Source organism: Equus przewalskii, unplaced genomic scaffold, assembly GCF_037783145.1.
Source record: "Equus przewalskii isolate Varuska unplaced genomic scaffold, EquPr2 contig_6335, whole genome shotgun sequence".
In the NCBI taxonomy this organism is placed as follows: domain Eukaryota; kingdom Metazoa; phylum Chordata; class Mammalia; order Perissodactyla; family Equidae; genus Equus; species Equus przewalskii.
In genome coordinates this window covers 44502-60912 of record NW_027227860.1, presented here as the reverse complement: position 1 = coordinate 60912, position 16411 = coordinate 44502, and the positions used below count along the sequence as shown (strand labels likewise).

Below are 16411 nucleotides of genomic sequence, written 5' to 3'. Positions count from 1 at the left end.
GAGAGAAGAAAGTTTCAGGAGGAAAAAGGAGAAAGAGCAGGACTTAAGAGCCAGATATGCTGGAGATGTGAGCAGTCCAGGAAAAGGGATAAATGGAGCTGCAACTGCTTTAGAGCCAATAGTAAATCTAAGGCACTTGGTTTCACCCAAAGTTAAAGAGCAGTGGTTGGGCATGCCTGAAGGTCGTGTGGAAACTCACAGACAAGGCACTTCTGGATAGGGCCTCTATCTGTCTTTCTAGACATGTCTTTTTCTCCTCCTCCTTTCCCTTTTACCTCCAATCATCCTAAAACATTTGTAGGTCCAAATTTGCTATTTGTTTAGCCTCAATATTTTGCAAATGTTTCTTTTTAAAAATAATAATTCCCATCTGTTCTTTTTCTTAAAACACTTATACACATATCAAGATTCATCTCATATACTACCTTCTCTCTAAAATCTTTACTTACCACCTCCAATAGGTATTGATAATCATTCAGTTTTCAGGAACTTTATAATAATATTTTTGTACTATTGCCTTGTTATTATTTTACAATAATGATTCCATTGCATCGTATATGCTCTACTAGACTAGAAATTCATTAGTTGTTTTGTAATTGTTTATATTTTTCAGTGCACAACGTGGAATCAGGCACAGTGAATGTATCCAGAGAAGTCTTGCTGGCTGATATTGATGTATTGATGACATGTTTGTGAGAACCTAGTGAAACTTTGCCCATCTAAAATGGATTTACTATTGCCTGTGCAATTGGAAAGATTTCTCCTCAAATTGTGATATTGAGAATGAAACAGAGTTGAAACTTACATGTATTAATAAGAAAATCAGACACGATTTACTAAGTGGTTAACATATATCAGAAATTACGCTAATTGCTTTTTTTTTTAGCATTAGAGGATTTAATCAGCCAAATAAATCTTTGTGGTAAGTTTTTCCCACATTTGATAAAAAGTTTGGAATCTGAAATTTAGAAAAACTAAATAATCTGTCAAAATCTAGTGCCTAGAAATTAAGACACAAGATTTACATTTTGGAACTGTCTGAATTTAAATCTCATGTGCCCTTCAACTCTTTCGTACTTTTGCTACCTCCATACTGCATACATTTTTATCATTTCTCTGCTTTGTTTCATTTATGTTTCCTCTCGTGTATTCCGGTACGCAGTCTAGATTCTGAGCACCCGGTGCCAGGGACTTTGTTATATTCAACTCTGTCTCTCTCTCCTTAAACTCAAGGTATGAACTATGATATGACCCAAACAAGTATCTCAAAAACTGAATGAATGAGTCAATGAGTAAATGAATTATAATGCATACTAGTAATTTAATCAGTGCTTTCGCCTGCTTTGCTGACAATGTCACAATTATATTTTTTAGGTGCATTTGAAATGGAGGTCCCAAACTGATGAAATGGGAAAAATAGAACTCTTAGACGTATCTTGAATGAAATATAGAATATTAAAAAAAAAACCTCAACATTTAGCCAATAATTAAAATTAGGACATTTCACAAAACATCTAAAACTAGCTTGTCTTTAAAAATACTGGAAAATATTGCAACATTGGGCCCAAATTACCCCATGGCAACAATGTACTTGATTTGAGTCGATTTTTTCCTTTATGGAGAGGATGTGCTTGTCCTACATCATCAAAACCTCTTCTTCTTGCACAAGGTACATAAATTGACACTAGCACTGCATCCCTCATTTTATTACCTGTTTCACTAGACATACATCTTTATGTAGAAAATAAAATCTATAAAGAATGGGTATGTTCCTTGTTTTTTATTCATACTATTCTTTGGAGATTTTTACACAGAAGAAATATTGCATAATATATACTTGCAAAGGCTTCAGAAAATTTGTGTATTAAATGACATATTTTTAATACAATTTTACTCACATTTTTACATCTTATTCCCACTCTTTTTTAACCTCTCCCAAGCAATGTGCCTATTTTATTATTTAGTTGTCTTGAGTAAAGACAACCTTGTCTCCTAGTAGAAATTTGATCACACCTTCTCGAATCTGTTTGGTCTTAACTCCATAAACGATTGGGTTTATTGTAGGTGGCAGTAGCAGATAAAGGTTGGCCACAATGATGTGTATGTGGTGAGGGATAGTATGTCCTCCAAAACGGTGGGTGAAAAAAGTGAAAAAAGCTGGGACATAGGTCATCACAATGGCACAGATGTGAGATGTACAGGTGCTGAAGGCTTTGTGACGAGCATCTGTGGATGACAGGCTCACGACAGCTCGCAATATCATGGTGTAAGACACGGAAATACAGCAGATGTCAAACACACCAATAAGGAGAGCAACCATCAAGCCATAAATAGCATTGACCTTAAAATTGCCACAGGACACCTTGGCCACAGACATGTGGTCACAGTAGGTATGGGGAATGCAGTTGCCCCGGCAATAGGGCAGGCGCTTGGTGAGGAAAGTGAATGGGATGATGAGCATCACACCCCTCAGGAAGGTGACAAGACCGGCCTTGGCGATAACAGAGCTGGTGAGGATGGTGGCATAGTGTAAGGGGTAGCAGATGGCCACATAGCGGTCCAGGGCCATGAGCATGAGTACTCCAGACTCCATCCCAGTCAGCATGTGGACAAAAAACATCTGAGCCAGGCAAGCATTAAAGTCAATCTCCTTGAGGTTGAACCAGAATATGCACAGCATATTGGGTATAGTAGTCGTGCACAGGGTGACATCCGTGAAGGAGAGCAGGGCCAGGAAGTAGTACATTGGCTGGTGCAGGGCCTCCTCATGGCTGATGAGGTAGATAAGGCCACAGTTCCCCACCACCGCAATGATGTACATGAAGCAGAATGGCAGGGAGATCCAGATGTGTGCAGCTTCCAGCCCAGGAACACCATTCAAGATAAAGAATACTGGGGTCAGGCCAGAGCTGTTGACCCTAGACATAACGGCTGACAGGAGGAGGGCATATTATAGTCTTTAAAAGTGGTAGTTTCCTGGACAAGAAAATGACCCAAAAGTTAGTAGAGGGCTTGGAATCCAAATGTAAAACAACAATGTCAAAAGATGATTTTTGAGGGGCCTGCCCCGTGGCCGAGTGGTTAAGTTCATGTGCGTCACTGCGGCGGCGGCCCAGGGTTTTGCAGTTTGGATCCTGGGCACAGATGTGGCACCGCTTGTCAGGCCACATTGAGGCAGTGTCCCACATGCCACAACTAGAAGGACCTGCAACTAAAATATACGACTATGTCCTGGGGGTATTTGCGGAGATAAAGCAGGAAAAAAAAAGAGATGATTTTTGGAATGAGAAGTGGTGCTTAAATTCCCCTGGAGTCACATTGTCTAGCTTCATATTCCATCCTGATTCTTAACTAGTATGTGATCTTGACAAGTTGTTTAGCCATTTTGTGTCTTAGTTTTCTCAATATAAATTCAGGACAATAACTGTGCCAAGCTCAGAAAGCTGTCAGGATTATTCAATAAGACAATTTATATAATATGCTAAGACTGTGCATAGCACATAGTGAATACTCAATAAATATTAGCAGTAATATCATTGTTATTATCATTTCCTACCTCCGTAGAAAGCATCCCATCCTATCAAACTTACTGTAATTAATATATGTAAATTCAAACGGAACTAGTCAGCTGTGCTGTAACTCAAGTGCCTCTGTGTTCTTTAGGGTGGGAAAAGTAGCATGAGATTTGGAAGTCCTCAATTATATTGGTTGATGGAGAAGTGAACTTTAGAAAGCAAACGGTAGTTACTGGGGTCTCCAAAATATATTCTCACAATTTAGAAAAAGAATTATAAATGTTTCAACTGTGGAATGAAAGCTAAGGACATCTCATCCAGCTAAATTCCTGCAAGATTCCTGCTAACACTAGGTAACTAAGCATGTGGCCACTGGAACTTCTGCAAAGAGAACTGCTGTGCATGAGTTGCCACCTCTGATCTATGCCTCATCCTAAGATAGCCAGAAGGTACTAGAGCCACAAAACTGAGAAGAAAAGACTAGGATATTAGGATACCGGAGGTGGAGGAATATTCAGCTCTGCACATCTGGCTTGTAAACTAAAACTGCTCACCCATCAAGGGAAACTCTCAGGCTCTTCCAAGCATCAGCAACATATAACTAAACAATCAATCCACACTCGTTAAATCATAGCCAAGCAAACAGTCAGACTAACAGATAAACTCAATGTCAGTTTTTTTTCCCTCTCCTCAGTACAAGATTTCTCTTTACACGCTCCTTGTAGATGATTCTCAAAGATGCACATGAATTTTGCTATTGGGTAAGCTATTTTTAAACTTATAAAATATTAAAAAGAATGAAATCTATATGGATGAGCCCCTGTTCTCTGAAAATGTGAGAGCAGAGTTTTATTGCATGCTTACTTATAGAGAGGTGGACACTCAGACTCTATGAGTTTCCTGTACTAACTAGCCAGATGGACTAGAATGAGTCTCAAACCTTTCTTTTTATAATTTTCATGACTTTTAAGGAGAGAGGTGATATAGTATATATTATAGAGGTGTTAGAAGAGTGAAGTGAGAGTTAATCCTCCAAGCTGTGCCTAGTGACATCTAGTAAGTAATCAATGTATGTTACCTATTATAATAATAGATAATAATTGTCAGATTATGTGCTAAAACATATGTATTTAACATATATTTATTGACTGTATTCACATACCAGTTATCATTCTAGTTTCTAGGAACACATTAGGGAACTAAACAGACAAAATCCTCTCCAGTCATGGAGCTAACATTTGAATGGGTGATGAATCTTCTATTCAAACTTATAATAATGCTATGGACATGTATGATTATCCTCATTTATATATGAGGAAATCTACGTGTAGATTGAGTCAACAAAATGTTTAAGTCTACAAATATTAAAACTTGTAGAGCTAAGATTAAAATCCAAGTTTGTTTGACTTTGAAACCACGTATTTAATAAATCTATATCTGTTTTCCTAACTTACTGATTCTATTTCTGAGAAATAATTGCAAAGTTAGCATACTTAACTTAAACAAGTCGTGATGACATAAGAGAAAGCTTATTCATGATAATGTGGTGGGGAATAGAACCCCCCACGTAGAACAAATGCATTATGCTACAGGAAATCTGTTTTTAGCTAAGGGAGCTCTCTACACAGAGAGAAACCATCTGTGATAGAGACCCTATCTGTGTGATAGCCACATTTGTATTCCTGGACTTGTTCACATAGATACTGTATGGCACCTGGAAGGGGAATTGCATGGGAAGATTTCTGTAGAGAAGCCCCTTCCAGGAATTCCTGTCAATGCCTTCTAGGATTCAAGTCTAGTTTTCTGTTACTTTCCACTTGCCCATAAAGACCATTTCCACTGGAAGCGGTTCTGAATACAGATATTCATTAGTTAACGCAAAACTATTGTTTTCTTCCCACTGGAGCCAAGTACATCTGCACTTCTCTACCTTCAATGAATTATGAGGTGGTTTTAAATTTATTTCACAATTAGAGGAATGTTGCTTCTCTTTTTAGTCCCCAAACAAATGGTCATCTATTCGAGTTGGAGTCAAGAAGAAATACTGAGTTTCCAATCACCACATCTCAAACACTTGTATTTCTTGTACTGCAAGCTTTACATTTTGGGAAAGCACAAGTCTTTGAGAATCATCCATACTCACCTCAACGTCAGCAAAGACCAGATTCATGGGCATGACTGAGGCTCCTGGGCATCAAAGAGTTCTGCAACAACCAGGTTCCACCTCTACATAGCATTTCTGTACCCTCTGAGGATTCTCCAGACTTGAGTGTCTACACCTAATTGGATCTCTACACTTGATGCTGCAGAGGACTCTGGTGAAAGTATAGACCCTTTGGGACTTTTGAAATTATTTCTATATTTTTCAGCCTTTTAAGTAAGAGTAAAATACAAAACAATAAAAGTATTAAAGTTAAATATTTTCCCCAAGATATGGATTCTGACCAAAACTTCTAATAGTCATAAGAATTACTTGTTTTTCATTTATCTTGATGAAATAATAGTCTAAGTACGTAATCATAAAATTCCAAAAATGCATTAAAATACCTACAATATCAATCTTACCATCCCCTCACCCTGAATATATATATATATATATATGTTCATTGTGTGTGTATATATATGTATACATATATTACACATGTATATTATACACACACACATATATAGTTTCATGGAACTATATGTATATATATTTAGTGTGATGAATTGTATGAAACTATATTTTTACAGGTAATAAATTTCATAAAACTATATATACGCATATATAGAGAAACAGAGAAAATGACATTGACAGATACAGAGAGAGACAGAAACAAAGAGACATAGAATAACATGTATCATACAAGAATAACTGAACAGTTTTGTGTCTAGTTTATGGGTTTGTCCTGAGTGTGTTGGATAAATTAATGAATACAAGAACTCACACATGTGCACATGCACTTAGATGTATATTTGTTTTTGGGGGATTATAGCAAAATAGTTTTGCATATGTTTTACATATATTTTGTTACCTCTCACCCTTGATATTTTATTGTGAAGAAGACTGATGCTGAAAGCATTGAAAAAATAAATTGAAATGCTTTTTGCCATTCCAGATGGTGAATGTATAAGGATTCCTGCTAAACTCAGAGCAAATGCTGAAAGGGTGTTTAAGAAAGTCATTGAAAGTATTTCACAAAAATCTCCCGATACCGCAACTCTAGCATATTTTTGAGGAAAATGTAAAATTGTATGACTACTTCGTAGACCAGTTCAGCAGTTTCTTACTAGGTTATACATGTACTAACTCTATGATTCAGCAATTCCATTCTTAGGTTTTTACTGAAGATAAATAAAAATATATGTCCACCAAAAGATTTGTGTGTGAATGTACACATAACCCAAATATCAATGAATGGAACAATAATGTGCAGTATATTCATACAATAGTGTGTAACACAGAAATACTAAGGAACAAACTCTTTTTGCATATAACAACATAAATAAATTTCAAAAACATTATACTGAGACAATGAACCCAGACACAAAAAAATATACTATATGATCCCATTTATATGCAGTCCAAAACCAGGAAATACTAATCTAAGATGACAGAAATGAAAAAGTGGCATCCTCTGAGGAAGGATAATGACTCATAGGAGCAAAGGAAAATTCCCAGGGAAATTTCTTTATCTTGTTCTGGGTGCCATTACATAGCTGTATACTACTGTTAAAACATATCAAACTGAACATTTAGGTGCTGTGCACTTTATTGTATGTGAATTATACTTTAAGAGCAAAAAACACCACAAAAAAAATACCACAAATTTTATTCAACATTGAGCTGAAGTTCCATCTAGTGAAATAAGGCCCAAATTGCTAAGAAATGAACATAAATAATGAAAACTGTAATTATTGCAAAATGATTATGCATACAGGAAAACTACATGAATCTACAGATGCATTACTTCTATTATTACATTAATTTAAGAATATCACTGGAAGCAGGGTCAGTAAACAAAAATAACTTGTACTAATAATCTAGTAACACTTTAGAAAATAAAAATCAAAAGATGATATCTTTTACAACAGTTTCAAAGACCTAGAATTTAATTTAACCATTATATGAAAATCTCCACTGAGAACTATAACTATGCTCAGGAATTAAAAGATTAAACGTGGTACAGAGGTAGCTTAATCTCAAAGTGATTTATAAATTTAATGCAATGTCAAACTCCAGCAATTATTACTTATTTTGTTTTTTAAAAATAAGTTGAAAAGTGTGAGTTTAGCAAAATAGCAAGTAGAGTTTACCACCATCATCCCCACATGGAACATGGTTTTGACAATCACCCAGGGACGAGAGTAACTTTGTGGGAGTTCGGAGGTACGATGAAGTTCCAGCACATCACTGGAGCAAAGAACTCAAGTCTAGACATGTTGAAGAAGTTAAGAAGAAGAATTTTGCTTTACCCACATCACTCCTTGCCAAGGTGGCACAGCTCAGTGCCAAGCGAGACCTCCTCAGTCCTCAATTTCTTCCATGGGAGAAAGTGAGAGTGTCTAAGTGAGCTCCTGGCTTCCCTAGATGCTTGGGATCTGCCCAAGAGGCCCTATCCAGAATACTGACATGATATGCATGGCTGAGGGTCTGGGGAGAGGTTGGGAGTACAGCAACCAGGGCTCAGAACTCATCAAAGAGATGCGACTAATCACTTTACACTCATCCTACTAACCACTTCAGAGTTTATCCTACTAAGTGCTTCCTAGACTCCATCAGAAATCCTAGCCATGAGCCTCTAGGAATGCTTCAACTGAGAACCCTCAGAACTGGCCCATGGGAACTCCCAAAGCTTGGTGAACCACATCCCTGTACCCACAGTGTCTGGCTTCCGGTTCATGATCCCCAAGATAGCAAATGCAAGTGACTAGCAAGCATGCACAGAAGACTGGCCCAACTCTGCAGGATTAGGAGAAGGTTCATGGCCTTGAGGGTTTCAGAGAAACAGCCCTGGGAAAAAAACCAAACAATCTAAGTACCTGGTCTGGATTTGCAGGATCCAGAGATCCCGCAATCTCTGGATTATAATGGTAAGGATTACCCCCGAGAGGGAACAACAAGTGTACAGGGGATACATTCAAAGAAAAGATCCGAGAAAGTCACAAAATTCTCAGCCAGATTAACTGGTGAAGTTTTTTTCTTCCTTTTCTTCCTGAAATCAGTCAGTAAAGTTATCAGCTTAAAATAGACTGCTATAATTATAAGATGTTTTATGTAATCTTCATGGTAATCACAAAGCAAAAACCTATTGTACATACACAAAAGATAAAGAGAGAAAACAAATATTCAATTGTGGAGAAACATCAAGTCATAAAGGAAGACAGCAAGAGAGAAAGAAAAGAACAAAAGAACTACAAAATAACAAGAAAACAACAAGCCAGCATTGTTAAGTCCTTACCTATCAATAGTTGCTTCAAATGTAAATGGGTTAAATTCCCCAATCAAAAGACATAGCATCTTTGATTGATCCATTTGATTTTATCCATTGACTAATGGATACACAACAATAATAAAAATGACCAAAAAACCCCCAAGATCTAAATATATGCTTGCCCACAAGAGAATCACTTCAGCTTTAAGGAAGCATATAGACTGAAAGTGAAGGAATGGAAAAAGATATTCCATGAAAAAGGAAATCAAAAGAGAGCAAGAGTAGCTATACTTTAAATACATGTTAAGTAAAAACTTTGACAAAAGACCAATAAGGTCGTCATATAATGAGAAATGGGTCAATTCATCAAGAAAACAATTGTAAATATGTACGCACCCAACACTGGAGCACCTAAATGTTAAACAAAGGTGAACAAATCTGAAGGCAGAAACAGACAGCAATACAAAAATAGTAGGAAACTTCAATATCCCACTTTCAATAATGGATAAATCCTCCAGACAGAAAATCAATCAGGAAACATTGGACTTGAACAACACTTTAGGCCAAATGGACTTAATGGACAAATACAGAATATTTTATCCAACAACAGCGGAATACACATTCTCCTCAAACACACATGGAACATTCTCCAGGAGAGAGCATATGTTAGGCCACAAAACAAGTCTTAACAAAGTTAAGAAAATTGAAATTATATCAAGTATTATTTCTCACCACAATTGTATGAAACTAGATATCAATAATGAGTTAAAGCTAGAAAATTCACACACTGGTGGAAATTAAGCAACACACTCCTTAATAACCAATGAGTCAAATAAGAAACCAAAACATATCTGGAACCAAACAGAAATGGAAACATAGCATACCAAAATATACGGGATACAGCAAAAATGGCTCTGAGAGGGAAGTTTATAGAGATAAATGCGTACATTAAGAAAAGAGAAAGATCTTAAATAAACTTCCTAACTTTACAACTCAAGGAACTAGAAAAAGAAGAATAAATTAAACCCAAAATTAACAGAAGGAAGGAGATAACAAAGATTAGAGAAGAAATAAAATAAACTAGAGGGCTGGTCAGGTGGCGCAGCGGTTAAGTGCATACGTCCCGCTTCAGCGGCCCAGGGTTCACTGGTTCAGATCCTGGGTGAGGATATGGCACAGCTTGGCAAGCCATGCTGTGGTAGGTGTCCAACATATAAAGTAGAGGAAGATGGTCACGGCTGTTAGCTCAGGACCAGTCTTCCTCAGCAAAAAGAGAAAGATTGGTGGCAGACGTTAGCTCAGGGCTAATCTTCCAAAAAACAGAAAAAAAAAAAACCCCAAAAAACCCACTAGAGACTAGAAAAAAGATCAGTGAAACAAGGAGCTAATTTTGTTTAAAGATAAAATTTACAAACTTTTAGCAAAACTGAGAAAAAAGTAAAGAAGAGCCAAATAAAATTTTTAAAAACTGTATTGTAGCTTCCAATTAGAATCATAAAACAGTATTTTCAGAATAACGTATGCTAGTATATTCAAGACTCATATCCTAGAACTTTCCTTGAAAATCACACAAAAGCGGAGAATGCCTAAAAGGTATTTTTTTTAAAAAAACCTTTCTTTGTTTTTACATTAAGTTGGTTTAAATATTTGAAAAACATCATGTAATCTTGAACATATCCATGCTACCTATTGTACCAATTCTTCTGGCTCTGTACCATAGAAGAATATCTGTTTAAGTTAACCAGAAATATTTACAGGAATGTTCCTAACAGAAGAGTTTTATTTTTTTTGGTAATATCAAAGGGTTAACAACAAACAAAAATCAGACTACAATACAATTAGAAATTTTGTTCATCAAAATACAACATTTTAAGATAATAGAAATGGACATCATAGATAGGAAGAACATATGTGCCAATGTTTGTAACCAACAAAGGGGTCTTATCCAAAATATATAAAGAAATCTTATAAATCAAAAATGAAATTTCTAAAGAGAAATGGATGAAAGTCTTAGCTATCACACAAAAAGAGAAGATATTCAAATAGCCAAGAATTTATGAAAGTGTATTCCATCTACTTCATCATCAGGCAAATGCAAATTAAAACCATATTGAGACGCCACAACTCTGACGATACCGTGAGTTGAGAAGGATGAAGATTGACTAGCATTCTCAAACTTTTAGTGAGAGTTTAAATTGGCACAACCACCTTGGAATACAATTGATATTATACAACAAAAATGAACCTAAAAATACTGCACAACAGAGAAATCATCCTCTTGGGTATTAAACCAGAGAAGTGTGCAAGTACATGCTTCAAAAGACAGATACAAGATATTCATAGTAGCAATATTCAAAGTAACTCACCAAAAAATGACCTTCAAGAATGTATAAATAAGTAAATTGTTGTATATTCATAAATTGGAATATTATATTGGAATGAAAGTGATCAAACATGCTTCACACAGCATGAATAAATTTAAATGTAACCATGCCTTTTTTAAAGTTTGGAACAAATCACCCGACTCTTCAGAAATTTGGCGTTGTAGTATATAAATCCACATTTGTTTATTCTGTCTCCTCCTCTTTCTTTCCCTTCTCCCCGCTCTCCTCTCCTCACTTCTTATTTCTCTTTTACCATTCTGATCTTTTCTTTTATTTTCGTTACATGTAACCTATTTCCTGTTTACATGTGAACTGTATTTCTTTTTTTATCATTATGTTAGTTCAAATATTTTTAAACTGTCTATTGTAATGAGTCTCTTGAAGTGTTTTTTTCTTTGTATGGTGTACACTCTTTAAATTTGCATGCATGCATCAATATTAACTTTAAATCCATTATTTTCTTTATGAGTTTGAATATCACTTGTGTTCCACTCAGTCTGAGCTCTGCTTTATTAGCACCCAGGATATTTATGTTGCCTCTTCATTCTGTCCTTTCTGTCAACATTTTTACCTCATTGCCTTTATCCACTGCAATCTATAGCAGCTTCTAATATTTTCTAATTACTACTTTATAACAATTACTAATTTAAAAGCATAACTTCTTTTATTTACTCTTTAATCATAGATTTTAATTGTATATCACACTTTTAACTTTCCTAATTAAACTTTCTTTTACTCATTTATCATTTTTTGGTCTCATTCTGTTATGTTATCATCTCATTCTCTAACCTGGCTGTCCGAGGTATTTCTGTCCTTATGATTTATTCAACTTTTTCAGAGATTGTATGAAATTGTGCCCATTTTTGAAACATTCTTTGAATAATAGTTTTACTCCAACAGTGAACATTTTATACATCTGTGATAATCTTTTCATTTTTCTGCATGCTATTTTTTTTCTTCATTATCATGACATTATTATAGTCTCAATATAATTTTCTGTGGGGTGTTGCTTTTCCATTTTATTAATCTTCAATAAGAGTTAGATTTGTCTATTCTGTGCGCAAACTTGGAGGACAAAGATCTTTGTTTCCTTTCTCTGTCATCCTTCTCATACTTAGACATGGAAGGCAGAATAATATATGGGTTCCTACAACAATTGGCAGTTTCTAGCAAAATTTGATCAGTTTCTCTCTACTCCTGAGGGAACCAGCGTTCTTTCTTACAGTGGCTGCTAGTGTACAGTGTAGAATTCCCAGAAGTTACTTAAATCAAGGTTCATCCTACCCATATCCCCACCTAGGGTAATTATTAGTAAATACTTGTGGACTAAATGTGTTAGTATGCACCCTTATATATTTATCCTTCCCTTTCCATTGCTACTTCCTGTCTAATTGCTTTCCATATTTGCAATTTCCCCCAGTATGTTGAAGATGGGTGTGCATGCTTTTCTGTGTGGGGGTAGGCATAAAATGTCAGGATGTGTGTTCAGTACTCTTACTACTACACAGAGAAAATAATTGGCTGTATAGAGAAGGACTATTTCCAGAATATGCCTTTGTATGTTTGCATCTTTTTGGATCCTTCTGTAGTGATGTGTGTTGCATTGATGCTTCCTCAAATTATTGTAGTAACAATTTAATGTGTCTTTGGGCTGGCAGGCAAAGGTGTTTTAGTTCCCATTCGAGATTGTGTAGTGATTCCAGATTCTAGGCTTCATGCCTTGTCTGACGTCTACACATAGGCAATAGATTCCCAACACTGAAGTCATTTAAGTAACGTCTTTGTATAAGCTGTGAATTCTCATCTCCTGCTTGCCTCTTTGATTCCCATTTTTGTGTATAAAATATTGATTTTTTTGCTTTTAGTTTTACTCTCCATAATTTCAGAAATATATTTAATCCAGTATTTCTATGTGTTTGGAGTGTTGGGGGAATTGTACATTTCTGTTTACATTCAAACTGCCACCCTGGCTGGAAACTCTCTAAATATCAACTTAGCATTTTTTAATGAGACTAATACTACTATTTTTGGTGCAATATATCTTCAGAAAATGCTCTATATATTACATATCATAGTATTCAAAATTTCTAGCAGAAGAATATCATACTTTTTCTAATTACATTTAAAAAATTTTTTTTCTTTTTCTTTTTTTTTGGGGGGGGAAGATTAGCTCTGAGCTAACATCTGCTGCCAATCCTCCTCTTTTTTTGCTGAGGAAGAGTGGCCCTGAAATAACATCTGCACCCATCTTCCTCTACTTTATATGTGGGATACCTGCCCCAGGATGGCTTGCCAAGCGGTATGTAGGTCCACACCTGGGATCCAAACCAGCGAACCCCAGGCCGCCAAAGCAGAAGATGTGAACATAACCGCTGCACCACCAGGCCAGCCTCTCTAATTACTTTTAATAGTGCACTTCAATATTAATAAATGTGCATTCAAAACTAAAAGTACTGGTATAAAGTTTGAATTCGCTTTAAAATTTACAAAACTCAGAAAGTGTTCATTGAGATTAGATTTCCTTAGTGTTATAGAAGGATATAGAGAACAGGAATCAGTGTGCAAAGCATCTTCAGATTTGTTAAGTGTCCTGCAATCACCCAGATGCAGCTTCTTACCTCTCCATATTTTGCTTCATGGGAACAGGACCTGGTTACATAAGACAGGCCAATGTCTGTGAATGACTTAATCATTATGTAAACTTTATTTGAGTGATCAACTAACTTTGGAGTCAAATCATAGGAGAGGATTTTCGACTGTGGTGGCTAAATTTGGAACAAAAATTCTGTGAAGTCAGCCAAACCCAAATGTTTATAGATTTTTCTTATGAATCTCCTCTATTTTCTACTACAACTCCACAACTATTTCTAAGACTTCTTCTATGTCTTCTTCAAAAATCTCCCAATAATCTTTAAGAAATTATTTGTTCTAAGTTTTTGCATCTCTAGTCCCTTGCTTATCTTCCCATCCTTCATTAGATCATATTGCTACAAGTATATGAATATTATTCTCTTTGATAGTGAAAATTCAACACAACTTAGACAGACATGACACAGTTTGCATAACTGATCCAATCTACACAAGACTGCATGGTGAAAGAAATAGTGGGAGTGAATGAAGTCACTAAAACATGTGTGAAGGGCCTTATGAAACAAACTCTGAGAGTTCTTTTTTTATGGATTTCACCCAAAAACGGGTGAATCCCCAATATAGAATAAAGAAACCTTTTATTATTTGTCCGGTGTGACTCCCATTTCAGATTTTTTCAACACGGAAAATACATTAGAATCTAAGCAATGTAATCATTTCCAAAGAGCCTTGAAATTACGCTAATGTGGAAATCCTTTTAAGAAAAATAATCTTAAAATTCTGGACATATGTTTCTTACTTATTTAATTAATTTCTATTATTGATTAATTCTACTAAAAAAAGAATTCAGTTAATAATATAGATATTATACATAGTCAATGAATATTGCTTTCTGCAATGAGACTAGTGGTTTTAAATTTATACTTAAAATCTCCTCCAAAATATTCTTTATGTTTCCTTGCTTTTAGATATTAATTCATAAATCTATTTCATAGCTAAAATATGTTTCTCCTTATAAAGTAACTTGATCACTCCTTCCTGGATCTGCTTGGTCTTGACTCCATAAACAATGGGGTTCAAGGTAGGAGGCAACATCAAATAGAGATTAGCGATAATGATATGGACATGGTGGGGAATGCTTTGTCCTCCAAAACGGTGAGTAAAAATGGTGAATAAGGCTGGAACATATGTGATGACAATAGCACATATGTGGGATGTACAGGTGCTGAAGGCTTTGTGACGAGCATCTGCGGATGACAGGCTCATAACTGCCTGTAAGATCATTGTGTAAGACACAGAAATACAGAAGATATCAAAGCCCCCAATCAGGACTGCTGCCAAGAGACCATAGATAGCGTTGACCTTGACTTTGCCACAGGACACTTTGGCCACAGACATGTGGTCACAGTAAGTGTGGGGAACGAAGTTCCCTCTGCAATAGGGCAGGCGCTTGGTGAGGAAAGTGAATGGGATGATGAGCATCACACTCCTCAGGAAAGTGGCAAGACCAGTCTTGGTGATAACAGAGCTGGTGAGGATGGTGGCATAGCGTAAGGGGTAGCAGATGGCCACATAGCGGTCCAGGGCCATGAGCATGAGTACTCCAGACTCCATCCCAGTCAGCATGTGGACAAAAAACATCTGAGCCAGGCAGGCATTAAAGTCAATCTCCTTGAGGTTGAACCAGAATATGCACAGCATATTGGGTACAGTGGTGGTACACAGGGTGACATCTGTGAAGGAGAGCAGGGCCAGGAAGTAGTACATTGGCCGGTGCAGTGCCTCCTCATGGCTGATGAGGTAGATGAGCCCACAGTTCCCCACCACCGCAATGATGTACATGAAGCAGAATGGCAGGGAGATCCAGATGTGTGCAGCTTCCAGTCCAGGAACACCATTCAAGATAAAGAATCCAGGGATCAGGCTGGAGCTGTTGACCCCAGACATAATGGCTGACAGGAGAGGGGCATTTTACACTCTTTATCAGCAGTTGCTTTCTGCATAGAAGAGAAAGAGGTGGGATTAGACACTAGATAAGAGGGAGTGGTTTGAACAATAATACAAATACCCACAAATACCATGAACATTCACCTTGTTATGATAATCAGGATAGTTTTTCCTTCCCCAGCTCTAGCAAGAAAGTCTTTGAGGTGCCAGCCTGCTGCATTGTGGTTAAGTTCCCACACTTCACTTCAGCACCCTAGAGTTTGTAGGTTCAGATCCCCAGCTTTGACCTACACACCTCTCATCAAGCCACGCTGCGGCAGTGTCCCATATGCAAAGTAGAGGAAGATTGGCTCAGATGTTAGCTCAGGGCCCGCATTCCTCATCAAAAAAAAAAAAAAAAAAAAAAAAAAAACAAATGAAAGCCTTGGAACTGTGGTTTGTAACAATAATTAAACAATACAGTTCTACGCTACCTAATGTCCCATTGAACACTTTATGTAACTGCCCTCACTTTCTAAACCTCTCCCCAGCACACTTCTTGCATGCCACCACATTTCAATAA

General features: G+C 36.5%; 2 protein-coding genes across 2 annotated transcripts; both read right to left on the bottom strand.

Annotated features, from left to right (window-relative positions):
• Positions 1-1960: 1960 nt before the first annotated feature.
• On the bottom strand, positions 1961-2926 carry LOC139081336 (olfactory receptor 52N2). Its single transcript, XM_070606828.1, has one exon. It carries the CDS (start codon positions 2924-2926, stop codon positions 1961-1963), a length of 966 nt encoding a protein of 321 aa, XP_070462929.1.
• An 11960-nt stretch (positions 2927-14886) lies between these two features.
• LOC139081342 (olfactory receptor 52N2-like) lies at positions 14887-15849 on the bottom strand. The gene has a single exon (XM_070606836.1). The coding sequence runs from the start codon at positions 15847-15849 to the stop codon at positions 14887-14889; it is 963 nt and encodes a 320-aa protein (XP_070462937.1).
• Between the last annotated feature and the right edge of the window lie 562 nt (positions 15850-16411).

Coding starts and splice junctions, on each gene's coding strand:
- LOC139081336 (XM_070606828.1), bottom strand. CDS start 2,926: ATGTCTAGGGTCAACAGCTCTGGCCTGACCCCAGTATTCTTTATCTTG.
- LOC139081342 (XM_070606836.1), bottom strand. CDS start 15,849: ATGTCTGGGGTCAACAGCTCCAGCCTGATCCCTGGATTCTTTATCTTG.